Source organism: Lynx canadensis, chromosome B2 (assembly GCF_007474595.2).
Source record: "Lynx canadensis isolate LIC74 chromosome B2, mLynCan4.pri.v2, whole genome shotgun sequence".
NCBI classification, from domain to species: Eukaryota; Metazoa; Chordata; class Mammalia; order Carnivora; family Felidae; genus Lynx; species Lynx canadensis.
Window position 1 is genome coordinate 145,159,710 of NC_044307.1, and position 15,405 is coordinate 145,175,114.

The window sequence follows — 15,405 nt, forward strand, 5'->3', positions numbered from 1 at the left end:
AAAACAAGCATTTATATTGCCTAAAGCTTTTAAACAGACATGTCTTAACCCTAACCACGTTTATCACATTTTAAAAATGATGCACTATTTTAAATACTCTGGCCTGTTACAGAAAACTAAAGCATGTGTTAATTTAAAGGCAGAAATCTGTGTTGAGCATGAAAGGATATGAGCAGAGGAGACGAGTTAAGAGTTCAGTAAAGGACAGGGAACGTAGATAGGAATGACATTGAGGCAGAATAGTTCTAATTGGTGACGTTTTAAATTGAAGAGAAATTGAGGTTTTCAAATTTTGTTGGCCTCTGTTTTGTCAATAAAAGGAGAAATGAAGGTCTTTGGATCTGATTGGTCAGGGTGATGTTGCCAGAAGTTTAAGAACGGTGGGGAAGCTCCAAACTCCCTGTTTTATGAGGAACAGCATAAGGCATTGGATGGAGTAACTGTAAGAAAGGGGAGTGACACTGAGATTCCCAGGGGTATCAAATAACATTTGAGTGGGACCAGCCAGGTCAAGTTTAGAAATTTTTTATATAGCTCGGGAGAGCAACGGACAGAGGAATTGGTAGAATCAGCTAGTTTTTTATGTTTATGTAAATGGCTCCCTGGTAATCTTTCTCAGATTTTAATAATTTCTGGTTTTCTCAGTCTAGAGATAGTTGTGGATAGTACTGTATCTAACCCTAAAAGTAAAGTGTTGTAATTAGTTTAAGTATGATGATAAAATTTGTGATGAAAATGATGAACTTGGTAGTTTTTCCACTATGCTTTTTTGATAAAAATGTCATAGTTTGGTATTAGTTCTTGTTAGGATTTTCTGCTTGGGTCTATGTTAAACACGTTGAATTCTTCTAAAGATTATCTTACCTGTAAAATTGTGATTTTTGTAGGTTTGCCAGCAAATTATAGGGAATAGTAGTTACAACCACAACCATAGCACCTCTTTTTGTATGCTCTTGTAACTTTTGTTGAATTTTTGTTCTAGTTTTCCGAATTTCCAGACCCCATGTGGGGTTCAGATTATGTGCAGTTATCCAGGACGCCATGTTCCTCGGAGCAGAAATGCAGCACTGTGTCGTGGGATGAACTCCAGTCCATGGACTTGCCCTCATTCGAACCTGCCTTCCTGGTCCTCTGTCGAGTCCTTCTGAATGTCATACATGAGTGTCTGAAGTTAAGATTGGAGCAGAGGCCTGCTGGAGAACCGTCTCTCTTGAGTATTAAGCAGGTCTGTTTCCAAGACTGATTAAAAAAAGTTAGCAATTATTATGCTATTCTACAGGCTTATAGTCTTTATTTTGAGGATTTTTTAAAATTGCTGCAAATAGCGAAAAATGAGTGCATGTTGGTGTTGTTAAGCTGCTCTTTTTAGGGTAATTTCAAACGTTCTTTGCATGTAGTCCTCAAAGAGAAGACTGTGGTTCGCCTTCCTGCCATCACTTTCTTGTTCCGGAAGGATATAGAGGGATGGTGGTGGAATGGCGTAGCCTCCCAACATTAGCCGTTGAAGGCTGGGAGCTTAAAATTCACTCAGGAGAAGTAGTTTAAGTTCCTTACACTTATTTTCTTGTCCGAGTGAAGCTACCTGTAAACAGAGCATTCATTGTCTTTCGAGTGTGCAGCTGGGAGATGTTTGGACTCTGCTCGTGTAGACAGTTGCATGGTTTAAATAGTAATGACAGCTTCTGCTTTCTTGTTTTTTATCAATTTTGGATGGGATTTTCTAGGGAGTTTGATACTCCACAGGTGACAGGAAGGGCTGGAAGCAGTTGTATCTAGCACGGTGAATGCTGGTGAGTGTTTGTATTCGTACTTTATGGTATTAACCATACGGATATCCACTATACAAGATAAATAATTCCGATTGGGGGAGGAGGGAAGGTATGTTTTTGTCAACTGTGCTTGTCTGTCCCCTGGGGATGGAAGGGGGATGATGGGATGGCACCTGGGGACAAGCACAGGTCATCGGATAGGCACAGAATAGGACTTGACTTTGGTGGTGTGGCTCCGAGAAGGCATGACTCATTGTTGTTGCCGCTTGGGTTCCTGGGTTCCTGGGTTCCTGCCCAGCACCGGCCAGAGAGTGTTCTTCTCTCCCTCGTTCTGCTGCTCACTGCCCGCTGTGGCAATGGCCGTGCCTCTCACTTGTCCACCTGTTGCAGTGGTAATTTAGCAGGCTTTAGCAGGCCTGGGTATATACTGACTTCCTTTCTCACAAAACCAATATTCAGGAATATAACCTGGTAAAAACAAGGCAGAGTTTACTTTTTGCTAGTGGGGCTCTTATGAAGATGAAACAGTAGTTTATGTTAAAATGTTTTTAAAAATAAAAAAACAAAACTTAGATGAATGTAGTATTGCTAGAATCAAAATAAAACAAGTTTTGGCTTAGATCATTCAAAGATTCGGTTATAAGCACCTAAGTGACATCTTTAACCGAGAAATGTACATCTGAACAGAACAGCTTTTAGTAGATGTCGCTCTAGCCGTGGCTCCCTGATAGTGAGTAATTACTTTTAGAACCGTTTGAAAGGGAATTTATGTGTATAAAGGCAATCTGTACTAATTTTGGAATATTTGACAAGTACAGAAAATGATGCAGACAAAATGAGGATTATCCTATGATCCTGCCCCTCAGAGCAGACCACTGTAACTATTTCGGTGTATTTGTGTCCACCTGTTCATCCCACACATGCAAGTAAAAGAAAAGGAGATGAGTTTTTACCCTTAAACATTGTTCAAAAAAAGATTTCAGCTGGCTAAAGCAGTGCTCTGCTATCTAGGTACTCGTATTTATGGAATCCCCGTTGCTTTAAGCAATACTGTGATAATCTAGCGAGATGCCGTGATGGAAGGGCTGGAGGGCCAGTGACCTCATCCCGTCTCCCTCCCTCCTGTCCCGCTGCCTCCTGGGCCTAGTGTGTGGGGTCACTCATCTGTTTGTTTAGTTTTGTTTTCCCTTGACCTCTATTTTCATCAAATTGATCTTAGGTTTGATTTTTGTGATTATTAGAGGCTTCTGATGGTAAAGGCCACAAATCACGTAGTTACTGTACTAAATTACCGCAAAGATTGTCGTGCCCTGTGGTATGTAGGTGTATTTGAATCTTTACTATGTTTTTGGTTAAAAATAAGCAGTTTCATTAGGAGAGTTTTCTATCCATTGTCTTCTATGATGCAAAATCGTAGAAAAATAGACCTTACTGTGTGGGATGTCTCTTCTGTATAACTTTATTTGTAGGGGAACGTATTGTCACAAATCGGCATTTGCCTGTCTGGTACTCTCTCTATGTATTCATGCTGTAATAGTAAATACTTATTTTCGGTTTTTTGTTCCTAATCAAGACTGCTAAGATATGTATATGAACGGAGCTTATAAAGAATTGGAAACACTTTAGGACTTCAAGACTTCTTGAGGATTTAGGTGGGAGGTGTGTGGGCTGACAGATGGCGCGGCCCTGGTGTGCGACGTCACAGAAGGTGTGTGTGCTCCCGCAGCTGGTGAGGGAGTGTAAGGAGGTGCTGAAGGGCGGCCTTCTGATGAAGCAGTACTACCAGTTCATGCTGCACGAGGTTCTGGACGACCTGGAGAAGACCGACTGCAACATCGATGCCTTCGAGGAGGACCTGCACAAAATGCTGATGGTGAGGCCCAGCGGGGGGTTTCTCAGCTGCACTGGGCGGGGGGAGGGCAGGGAGGGCGGGGGGGGGGGGGCGGGGGGGGAGAGGGAGGGAGAGGGAGAGGGAGGGGGCAGTCTTTAACCTGATTCTTTTCATCTAGTATTGGATTACTTTTGTGTCTCCTAAATCCACGTTTTAAAAAACGCTCAAGGGTTTTTGCGTTAGAATTTTTGGCGAATCTTACCCTATTTTGTTAACTGTAAGACTCTTCATCTTAGAGCAGAACGGCCCAGAAATGGAGTCATAGTCTGGTCCTATTTTATTGAGCCATCTGTCCTCAGCTGTTCTGCAATGTGTGGCCGGCGCTACGACTGAGAAGACAGTAGTGACAGTTAGAGGCTCCTAGTCTGGCTGGGCCCTGGGCGTGAGGGCTAGGTGCCTGGGCGGGATTCTGAAATGCGGTGACCACTTGGAGACGGGTCACCTAAATTAGCTTGGGGACGTGTGGGAGCCAGAGTTCGCTGAGGAACTGGGCCCATTTGAGGAATTACAATGGGATTTGGCAGGAGCAGACCTGCCCAGAGGAGCTCCCCAGTCCTTACACCATGTGAGTTGTGCGCATGCACACACGTTGTAACCCCTGTCCTGTTGCTCCGATTATTCGCTCCTGGTGGACGTATCCTTTTACCTTAGGTGCCCATTTAAGACTTACTTGCAAGGTTTGCTTTTCTCTGGAAGCTTTATCTGACAATTTCAGTCTTTAACGTGCCTCTGTCGACACCTTCTCTGAACTCTACGCAGTCATGGTTAGAGCTGTGCGGTGAAATATGCAATGATACACCATTTCTCTGCTCTCAGGTTTCCCAGACTACTGAAAGCGTCATCAGCCAGCGGCTGTAGCCTGGAGTTACTTTGTCTCCCATGATGTCTGGGAGAGGATAGTGTGTAGCCAGTACCTGTTGGATTGAGTCGGGCATATGCACAGATGATTCTGTAACCTGGCAGGTTGATGAAACAATACAAGAATGACCATGCTTGTGGGTATATTATTTGGGGAAGGTTTTCAAGACATATTTTGCATGCCGTTTCGCTGTGTCCTGTGTCAGGGTGGCTGCAGCACCTCCAGGTACCACCCCCACTTTCTAGGCTAGAGGAAAAGAGAAGGGCAGAAGGGGAAAAGTGCCCTTGCCAGCTAAGTCCAGAGCAGTGAACGCTCTCCTGGAAGCCACACCCACCACATTTCCTCTGCATCGTATTGATCAAACCTATGGCGTGGCCTCTTGACTGTGGCAGAGGCTGGGGATTCAAATGTTTAGCTTTCCAGTTGCTACAGCAGAAGGATAGAAAGGGGGCGCCTGGGTGGCTCAGTCGGTTGAGCGTCTGACTTCGGCTCAGGTAATGGTCTCGTGGTCTGTGCGTTTGAGCCCTGCGTCAGGCTCTGTGCTGACAGCTCGGAGCCTGGAGCCTGCTTTGGATTCTGTGTCTCCCTCTCTCTGCCCATCCCCTGCTAGCGCTCTGTCTCTCTCTCTCTCTCTCTCTCTCTCTCTCTGTCAAAAATAAATAAACATTAAAAAAAAATAAAGAAGAAGGTGGCTAGGAGGGGGACTTATAATATCTGGTGCATTACAAGAAAGAATTTTGAGTTTGAAATTATTTCTTAATTGGGGTGAATGCATAAAAGACCAGAGTGTGTAACCTGGCTACATTTTGAAATACAGTGTATTTCTTAGGTCAGAAAAGTCTTTATCATTGAAAAGTCATGATAAAAAAACAAATGCAAATTATTTTTTCTCTTTCTCTCAATGGATGGTTAAACCAGGAGTTTAAAAAGACAAAAAGCTTCCCAAACTGTCTTTGGTGGTTTCACAAAGGCACACACAGCAAGCACCCTTATCAGTGCGGTCACTGAGGCAGGAAGGGTAAGAGGCAGGTGGGCAGGGTGTGCCCTCGGGCCATTCAATGTTGGAGTCCGGAGTCCGCGGTGTGCCTGTGGGATATCTGAAGGCCAGGTGAAGGGAATACCCAAATTCGCAGCAGCTCCTCAGAGCTCTAAGTACTTAGGACTTTGTTTTGGTTTTGCTACAATGATCTGTGTGAGACAAGATCTCCCTTAGTTTCATCTCCATGACTTCACAGATGAAGAGCTGGAAGTTATCAGCGGTTTTAAACGTGTGCCTGACGTGTGCTCAGTGGCTAATGGCACGGGCCTGTTTAGACATCTGGGGGAACCCAAACACTATCGGTGTGTTCGTTAGAAAGGAAGGAGGGAATGGTCTTTGGATGGCCAATTGCATCGTGTTTGCCACACAGCCTCCTCTTGAAACTCAAAAACAGCCAAAGGAATGGCGAGTAAGGAAAAAAACTCCGTGTTCAGCAAAGGAGAAAATTTGGCACACTGTTCTCCTCTCCTTGCCTGACCAAAAGACCGTTACGGTTATTTGCCTTGAAGTTTGGACTAACGTGAGGGTAGATGCAAGCTCTGGGTATCTCACAGCCCGTTCAGGGATCCGTTGGAGCGGTGGTGTGTGGGGGTGTGAGCGGTCCAGGGAGAGGCTGGAGGGGTCCCCGCGGAGGGCTTGTCGGTGGCCTGTCCGCAAGACAGAGGAGGAGCAGGCACGCTTGTGTTGTCCGAACGTATCCCGCTGCTGAGGAGGGTGACGGGAGGCAGTGGTGAGCAGGCCGTGATGCAGAACGTCGGTGACTTTGGGGGCTTTACTCCGCGTTTCGTCATCGTCCTGACGCAGAAAACTGAAGCATCATGCGAGCAGGTCCAGGGACGTGACTTGCTGAGCGTTTGCTTGAGGCAGCAAACCAGATTGAAGCTATAAACCGTCTCAGCTCATTTCTCTGGCCCTGGCCTTAGAAGTAACCAAAGCAGTGAACATGATGGAGGTGGAGGAACGTGTGATGGATCTAAGGAAGCCACAGAAAAAGAACTTAGAAGGAATGAAAATGCGATAATGAGGAGCAAGACGTGGCAGTTGTAGAAGACGCAGGGGGGAGAGGGGAGACGTGTGCAGCCGGTGTTCCTGCTGGGGTGCAGCTTGTACCCCGATAGTGACGACTGTGGGTCCAGTGAGAGCTCTTAAATAGAACTTACTGGAGGCCATTTGAAAGCCTTGGGGATTGACTTTGTGGAGGGAGACAGATGAACAAAATGATGCACGTATGAGAGGAGGGGGAACTTGATACTGTGAGCTTCCGCAGATGCCATGAGGAGGCGGGTCTCGAAACACAAGTGTTGAGATTGGGAGGACGCTTCGCTCGGCCGCTGCTAGGAGGAGATGTCACACGGCCGTGTGTGTGTTTGGGGTGGAGAAGGTGAGGAATCCTGTATCTAATGACTTCTCTTCGTTAGGAGGGCTGAGATAGATCATCTGCTGAGAAGGGCTGAGGGTGGGCATTGGCAGTCTGAGGAAAATGGAGGGGTTTCAAAGTGCGGTCGTAGAGAGAAGGAAAACGGGTCGAGTGGAGAGAGAAGTATTGCGCGCACCACGTGGTCGGGATCGCGATGTGTAGAGCAGGGGCTCCTCCCTGTCCCGCGACCCTCACGACCCTCAGCTTCTTGAGTGAGGGTGTGGGGCGCGGACTTGTTGGGCTCACCGTGCTTTGGGGATCTGGCAGGTGAGCTGAAGAGGGAGGGGTGGCAGGGTGGGGGGTGGCCGGGGTGTGGAGAGCTGACCGTGTGGGCTCTAAGCCAAAAAAGGAGGAGAGGGAGTGAAGGAAGGGAGTAGCGAACTGGAGAAGGAAGAGAAACCCATGGACTGGAGTTCACATAAGGTTTCAATACGAGAATGGTCATGGTGGTGGTAGTTGAACAGAAAACTGGAATGAGGACAGGAGTTTTAGAATCAGGCGTTTGGATGGGTGCTCTGAGGCCTGGAGATACTCTGTAATGACAAGATCTGGGATGAAACATAATGTGGTGGCTGAGTCTGGGATGGAGAGAAGACTGTGTTGGACACCAGAGAGGGACAGGATGACAGCAGTCGGAAATCAGTAGGTGACCGTATGAACAAAGGATTCTTGAGGATGCCAACTGCTTCCGGCCCTCGGGTACGCGGTCACACGGGCGCCCCGTGACGGGGCCGTAAGGGAGAGGTGCACTCCTTGGGAGACGGCCGGGCATGAGCGAAGCCGGGGAGAAGAGCAGCACCCCGAGAGGCCAAAGGGGGTCCTGGCCTCGTATTTAAGAGTTTGTGTCATTTGGACGAGAGGGTGGTAGACCCACAAATGCTAGGTTCCACATACCCCGACAGCTGTGTTCGTAACGGACCCCGGACCGCAGATTCACACCCCACAGGCTGGCTGGGGGAGCCCAGGGGCATCCAGAGACACAACAGAAGACGGTTTTCTGAAATCAAGACCTGAAATTTACCTCCCGAAAATTAGTACCGGATTTCAGAAAACATTCGCTCCAGCGAACACGAAGATGTAGCCTGGGGAAGTAACTGAGATCCGAGACTGGATCTAGAATCCCGTATATATCCGGGCAGAGAAAAAGCAAGGCACCTCAGGGCGTGAGGAGAGCGGGGACAGCGGGAGACGAGGCTGCCATCAGGTTTCTTTGTTCGAACGACACGCAACGGCAGACAGTAGTCCGGGAGCAATGCCTGAAACATTCTGAAGCGGAGAACGTGTAATTCAGGCATTTTATGCTCAGTCAAGTTGTCCTTTCAGTAGGAGAATCCACAGACGGTGAGTTTTTGTAATCTAATAATTGTGAACCTGTCTTGAGAAAAGCTAATTGACAGTAAAACCCTGGGAAGCAGCAGATACATCAAAATAAGGATGTAGGGATGGGAGAGCTGTTGCATAGGATTTGTGGTGGACATAAACCCCATTTCAGAAGACCTGGGTATTTTGATTAGATCCCATAACTTATATATCATACATCTTGAAAAAAACCGTGTCATAAAAATCCGGGGGTCAGGAAGGGATGGTGGCGAAAAGTGTGCTCTTTTCCTCTCAACACGGAAGATACTGTCTAAAGTTAAATTAGGTGATTCAACAAGTAAAGATCCCAACCTCTTAAAGGAATAATTTCATAATATATTAATAATGAAATTTTCTGGGTATTATTATCTTGGTTTTTGTGTGTTTTTTTTTTACTTCTGTGTACATTGTGAACATTTTATTTTCTTGGTAATTTGAGGGGATTATAAATAATGTGTTAAATTGCCAAGGAGTTGAGTTGCACAGTTTAAGAGAGGTGCCCATTCAGACCTCGGTGATGCAATGAACGATCTTGCTTCTCGCAGGGCTGCGTGCCTCAACGTCCCCTCCACTTTGCCCTTCTCATTTGTGGCTTTCAGGTCAGCAGAGGTGAATGTTGTGAGCTGCTGAGTTCTGTTCTCAACTATCTCCCTTTATGTTTCTTTATTTAAGGTGTATTTTGATTACATGAGAAGCTGGATCCAAATGCTACAGCAGTTACCTCAGGCGTCCCATAGTTTAAAAAATCTGTTAGAAGAAGAATGGAATTTCACCAAAGAAATAACCCATTACATCCGGGGAGGAGAAGCACAGGCCGGCAAACTTTTCTGGTAGGACCCTTGTGCTCCTGAGCGCGCCCGCCCATTCGCGCCCCCCGCCCCCCACCCCGTCCTCTGCGACATGTGTACCTGCTCAGTTACATGAAGGTGACAAGCAGTCACACGTGCGCATGTGCCTCTCTCCCGAGTTTCGTTGTCCTGGGAGCCAGGCTGCTCAGCGGGGGGTGAGTGGGGACATTTGGCACCTTCCAGAAACAATTTTGCTTGTAGTGACTGGGCGGTGCTCCTGATTAGAGGCCGGCGGCACTGCTGAACATCCTGCAGTGCACGGGACAGCCCCCAAACCACAAATTCTCCCCCCAAAACGCCAGTTGAGAAGTTGAGGAACCCCTGCCTTAGCGGAAACGCTCTGAGGCCCCTGAAGGGCGGCTCAGACCGGAGGCCCCGGGTGTCCCAGCCTCGGCGGGGCGCTGGGAACCTCAGGCGTGTGTCTCACCCACGTCCCTTCTCCAGGAGCTGAGTGCCCAAGGTGGCGTCCCCGCTGCTGGCCCCTCGGCTCTCGACTCGGCTGCTGGGGGTCAGTGCCGCCCCCTCTCACTTGCCCCATCAGCCATTTCGTTTCCTCTGTCCCCTCGTAGAAGTCCTCGTGTGCGCAGCCCAGCTTCCCCTCCGTCGTGTGGGTCGTGAGGACCGCAGCTCTCCCGGGTTCCCCTCCAGCCTCACAGGGCATCGCTGTCAGCCCCCCCACCCCCATCTGTGTCCCATGCGCAGGGCCTCAGAATCCCTCTCCTGCCCTGACCGTCCTCTCTCCCTGGATTGTGAGTGAGCGGCTGACTCTTTCTCCGACCTCCCCGGCCCTTCGGGCCCTGCCTTCCTGTTCCGGTTGGTTCCAGAACCAGTCAGCCTTCTTACAGAGTGCGCTCACGGCCCTTTTCAGCATCTCGCCTTCTCTTAATGTCCAGTAATTCTGCTTTGCCTGTAATTTCTTCTGTTTGCGTTTTCTGTTTCCAGGCTGTCGGGCTTTGTCAAACAAATTTTTTTTTAAGAGGTTACTGTTCATTTGTGCCACACATTCATGTTATGTAATTTCCCCCCAGCCTCGTTTCCTCCTGTTGGTTTTTTGTTTTTATCTGTTGCTCGTCCTTCGCTGTCTGTACGCGGCAGCGTCTGAACTTCACCTTCCTGTGCCTTCTTCTGAGCAGTTCCCGACTGAGGGCCTGCCGCCGCGGGCCGGGCTAGTTCTGGATGCGCACGGCAGCGGTCTCCTTCCTGGGCTGTTCCTCCCAGGTTCCATCAGTCTCGGAGCCATCCCTGAGTCCTGTCTTTGTCTCGCACACTACCCCTGAGCCTGTCGCTGGTCCCTGCAGGAGTCATCCGCAGTCTGACCTCTGCACACCCCTCCACGTGGGCACTCCTCCCAGGCTGTCGTATCTTGCTCGAATGACTGCAGGCACCCTCCAAGGAGACTCTCTGTTTTAGCTCTTCACCCCGTTGGTTTATTCTCAACACCACAGCCAGAATGATCTTGTTAAAGTGCACATCAGACCATTTTCTCCTCCGTTGCAAAGACTCCAGTGGCTTCCCTTCTTCCTCAGTAAAAGTGAGAGCTCCTGAACACGGCCCGTAAGGCTGGACACAGTCTGACTTTTCACTGACTCTCTGTCACCCTTCTCTGTCCCCTTCTCCAGGCCTTACCAGACAGCCACCTTGGCCTCTTTATTGTTTTTCCCGGACAGGGCATGCTCGTGCCTCCGGCCCTTTGCACTTGGTGGTTCCTCTAGTTGAACTGCTCTTCCCCCGTTATTTTCATGACCCATTTTCCGCTTCCTTTAGGTCTTTGTCTAAATGTCGCCTTCTCCATATTTAAGATGGAAATTCCTACCCACAAGTTCTTCTTGGTTTCCTTTCCTCTTATTTCTCTCCATAGCACTTAACGGAACTGCTCCATATTTTCCTTTTTTATTTTATTTCTTGGTTTTTCCTCTATTCACTGGAGCGGTTCTTACCGGTTCCGTTCACTGCTTACTACGTAACAGATACTCAGTGCTTGTCGAGCAAACCCTTTGTGGGTATCCTCCTCCACTGCTGTTCTGAAAGCGGGTCTGTAATCAGGTCCCTTTCCCACTCAGTTTCTTTGAAGGCTGACCTCTCTGCCCAGTAACTGAAGGTGGGGCACTCGGCAGGGCGTGCAAGGCCTTTCGCAGCCTGGCCGCAGCTCGCGTTCTGGGTCTCGCTCCTTTCAGATTGTGCAATTTCTTTTCGCAGCCAGACCTCTTGCTTAACACGTCTTCATGCCTTTCGATCGTATTCATTGTTCTTCCTGGACTTTTCTTCCCCTTCTCCATTCCCTTGCTGCTAGCCTCTCTTCTCACTGCTCTCTCCCTTGCACCCCTGTGTCGCACGCAGCTGGGTTTGGTCTCCATCCTCTGCAAGTCCCCTGGCGCTTCCCTGTGCCGCGTCCGCCACTGTTTGTATGCTTACCCGCTCTCTTTTACCAGATAGACGCTCCTCTCTTTGAACCTAGAGGCCGGTAAACTGCTGTTGAGTCTTTACTTCACTCATTTAGATAGTTTTATACACTCGGGCTTACAGTTTTCCCTAGTGTGTGGATTGTGTACTCCGCGAGGGGCATCAGCTGTGTGGCGTGTTTCGTGTCAATGGACCAGGCAAAGCTAATTGTCAGGGAAATTTGTAAAAACAGTTGCATTTAAGGAATTCACCTTGTTTTCTTATGCCGTCATTTAGTTTATAAAGCTTTTAAAAAATATCTGGTCACAGATATATATTTAAGGCTGTTTCATGCTATTTTAGATTTTTAAGTAGAAAATTACATTTGTGTAATAATTACCTAGCTTCTCTGAATATGATTTAAAATTTTAAGGTTTATGATAAAACCGTGATAATAGAACGAAGACAGATACATGCCGTAGTTGAGATTTCCCCTTTCTCACATTAATCAGGATTTTATAGTACAAGAAAATTCTCACTATTGTTGATTCCCAAACTATTAAAACAGCTGGACTTTCAGCTTCTCATTCTAGAATTAGAAAGAACGAGGACAGTTTTTCTTCTTTGGTTTACTTTTGTACTTTTGTTCCCTTAGTGACATCGCAGGGATGCTGCTGAAGTCGACAGGAAGTTTTTTAGAGTTTGGCTTACAGGAGAGCTGTGCCGAGTTCTGGACCAGCGCCGACGACAGCAACGCTTCAGACGAAATAAGGTTGTGCCTCATTCCCTTCCCCTCCCCTTCCTCATTTCACGGACTCCTGCTCTTGGTGATGAGTCTAAAGTGCACCTCGTTCAAACCGAACTGTTGGACTGTAGGGATTTCCGTAGTAGATCTGAAGATTTCTGGTTGTGACTGTCTTATCTTTCCTTGTCCTCTCTTAGTTAGAATTTTCTGTGGCGTTTTCTTTGAAGGTGAATTTAGAATTTAGTGGCCTAATGAAAATAGTGTCTTTTGAGAAAGGGAGAAAGAGTGCAAGTTGACTAAAAATGAGTAGAGAGCATTCATCCCTGTGTCCTGGAATGTCTCTAATCACATAATTCTGTTTCTTTCTGTCAGTCCATTAATACATTTAACACATTGTCATTGTTTTTATGCATAGCTTATTCCCTCTGTTGAACTTGAAGCTTAAGTACATGAAACCATGGCTTACGCACCTGTTGCATTTCCTCCAGTTCCGTGACATGGTGTTCAGGTTGGACCGTGTTAAACTGCTCTTTCTGTGGCACGTGTATCAGCCGCATAGCTGTTTCGTGGCCAGTTATTAGCGATGTCCTAGGATTCAAGCTTAGGAGATGCTCAAGGGAAATGACTTCTCTAGAGCTGAAATGTGTTTCTCCCACCATCCAAAATTTGATGAGAAGCACATTTCGGGTTTCAGAACACCTGGGAGGTCCTCACGCCAGAGTTAAAGAAAGAAGCGTTCACCCAGATTCTTACCTGGGAAAGTACGAATAGCTGAGAATTGGAAGGAGTCGGCCTGTAGAAGATCCTGCAGGCTTGGGAGGTAACACGGTGGATTCAGAATAAACAGGGAGTCGGAGATGTAAGGTGGTGAACTAGAGAAGGGCTCTTAGGATGCCCCGGTTCTTTATTAGCGGTGGATCTAAAAAGCGGGCTCGTGCGCTGTGCGCTGGGTCTGGCTCGTGCTGGCTCGTGCTGGCTCGTCCCGGCTCCCGGGAGCCGAAGTACGATCATGCACACCTGTCCCCCCGCCGTCGCTCAGTGCCGTCACGCCGGCAGCTCGCAGTCAGCCGCGAGGGGTGTATTTATGCCACAGAAATCACCAGACACCGTGAAGACAGGAACTTGAGGGGGGCCGGTTGTTAACCATTTACCAGCCCACCACTGTGTATGTTCCTCTTCAGAAAGATTCTGCACTGGGAGTCAACTTTTAGGAATTTTATCTCAAACTCCAAGAAGTTATTATAATCAGATCTTTAGAAAATTGAGCTTACTGTTATTTGAAGGTTATTGTATGTGCCTTACTTATGTAAAGAATACAAGTACCTTCTGGAAAACTACAAGAGAGCGAGCTTCTGAGTATTTCAGACACATTCTCAGTAACTGCTTGCTCCCATGTGTCCAGTTCTCAGTCTTTGTTGATGTGGTTTGGGACTTGCTCCTCTTTGTTGAGGTTTCCTGACACAGTGTCACGGGCTCTAACTGGGTGGTGCTGACTTTGCAGGAGGTCTGTCATAGAGATTAGTCGGGCGCTGAAGGAGCTCTTCCACGAAGCCAGAGAAAGAGCCTCCAAGGCCCTCGGATTTGCCAAAATGTTGAGAAAGGTGAGTTAACAATCCTGATTGTTGAAAATGTTTCCTTTACCTACTTCTCTTCCTTCCTTCCTTGCTTCCTTCCTGCCTTCCTTCCTTCCTTCCTTCCTTCCTTCCTTCCTTCCTTCCTTCCTTCCTTCCTTCTTTTTAAAAGCTAACCCTAAAGAAGTTTCTTTGTAACTGTGATCCTAGGACCTGGAAATAGCAGCAGAATTTGTACTTTCAGCCCCAGTCAGAGACCTTCTGGACGTTCTGAAATCAAAGCAGTATGTTAAGGTAAATATTTAAAATGCTGTAACTGGAATATTTTGCCTTTCCTGTTTTTCTCTAAAATGGACAGACTTTATCTTAATGGTCCAGATGGTAAATATTTTAGGCTTTGCTGGCTGTATTGATCCCAGTAAAAAGACTTTCTCATAATTTCTCAATGAAATAATTAGAAAAACAAAGTTTTTCATATGTATTGACTTGCTTTAAGAAGGACGATAAAGTTGAGGTGGCTCAGTCAGTTGAGAGTCTGACTTCGGCTCAGGTCGTGGGCCTTAACGGTTTGTGAGTTTGAGCCTCACGTCAGGCTCTGCGCTGACAGCTTGGAGCCTGGAGCCTGCTTGGCAATCTGTGTCTCCCTCTCTCTCTGCCCCTCCACAGCTTGTGCTGTCTCTGACTTCCTCAAAAAAATGAATAAATGTTAGGGGCACCTGGGTGGCTCAGTCATTTAAGCGTCCTGCTTCAAGCTCAGGTCGCAGTCTTGTGGTTTGTGAGTTCAAGCCCTGTGTCGGGCTCTGTGCTGACAGCTCAGAGCCTGGAGCCTGCTTCAGATTCTGTGTCTCCCTGTCTCTCTGCCTCTCCCCTGCTCGTGCTCTCTTTCTCTCTCAAAAATAAATAAACATTAAAAAAATTTTTTTTAAATAAATGTTAAAAAAATTTTAAAAAAGAATGCAGATAAAGTCATCAAATATTCATTCATACTATTTGTTAAAATTAGCTACACATACATCTAAAATAATGTGTGTACAATAATAATGTAAAATAACAAAATAATTATTTTAAGTGTTTTTTTTTATGTTTTACCCTTATATTTCCTGAAACAATTTAGACTTTTTATAGGAACGTTTGCCATCAGTGGACCCCCTTTTTGAGTCACCATCTTTACTCCCATTTAAGTTGTTGGACATTTAGTATTGACAGACTCTGTGTTATGGTCTTATTACTGGAAATTTTATCCCAAGCCCACAGTTTTATCCCACCTGCATTTATGTGTGATTTGCACAACAATATCACATGCGTGTTCCTTATTAAAATGATCTTTAAAAGGCTTTTTATGATGCCCCCACCAAGAATCATTAATGAATCCGTTATTACCCTGTTTTGCCTTACTTTCTGTAAGCATCTCAAAGTAGCGCTTGGATGTTGTTGGAGGCCAACATTCCTCCCCTGGAGGGTATTTTTGTGCTTATACTAAAAATACGCCGGTGGGAGGGTGCTCTGTGAGTGGCTTCACCAGGCCTCT

The 15,405-nt window shown here is 46.9% G+C and overlaps 1 protein-coding gene across 1 annotated transcript in view; it reads left to right on the forward strand.

Annotated features, from left to right (window-relative positions):
• Nucleotides 1-15,405, forward strand: part of MAP3K4 (mitogen-activated protein kinase kinase kinase 4) — a 111,705-nt gene that overhangs the window by 67,424 nt on the left and 28,876 nt on the right. Inside the window, exons 4-9 of the mRNA XM_032593352.1 lie at nucleotides 983-1,225; nucleotides 3,496-3,642; nucleotides 9,007-9,164; nucleotides 12,217-12,333; nucleotides 13,808-13,907; nucleotides 14,088-14,171. Of these exons, the coding sequence (XP_032449243.1) occupies nucleotides 983-1,225; nucleotides 3,496-3,642; nucleotides 9,007-9,164; nucleotides 12,217-12,333; nucleotides 13,808-13,907; nucleotides 14,088-14,171 (849 nt within the window). The remainder of the gene's footprint in view (nucleotides 1-982; nucleotides 1,226-3,495; nucleotides 3,643-9,006; nucleotides 9,165-12,216; nucleotides 12,334-13,807; nucleotides 13,908-14,087; nucleotides 14,172-15,405) is intronic.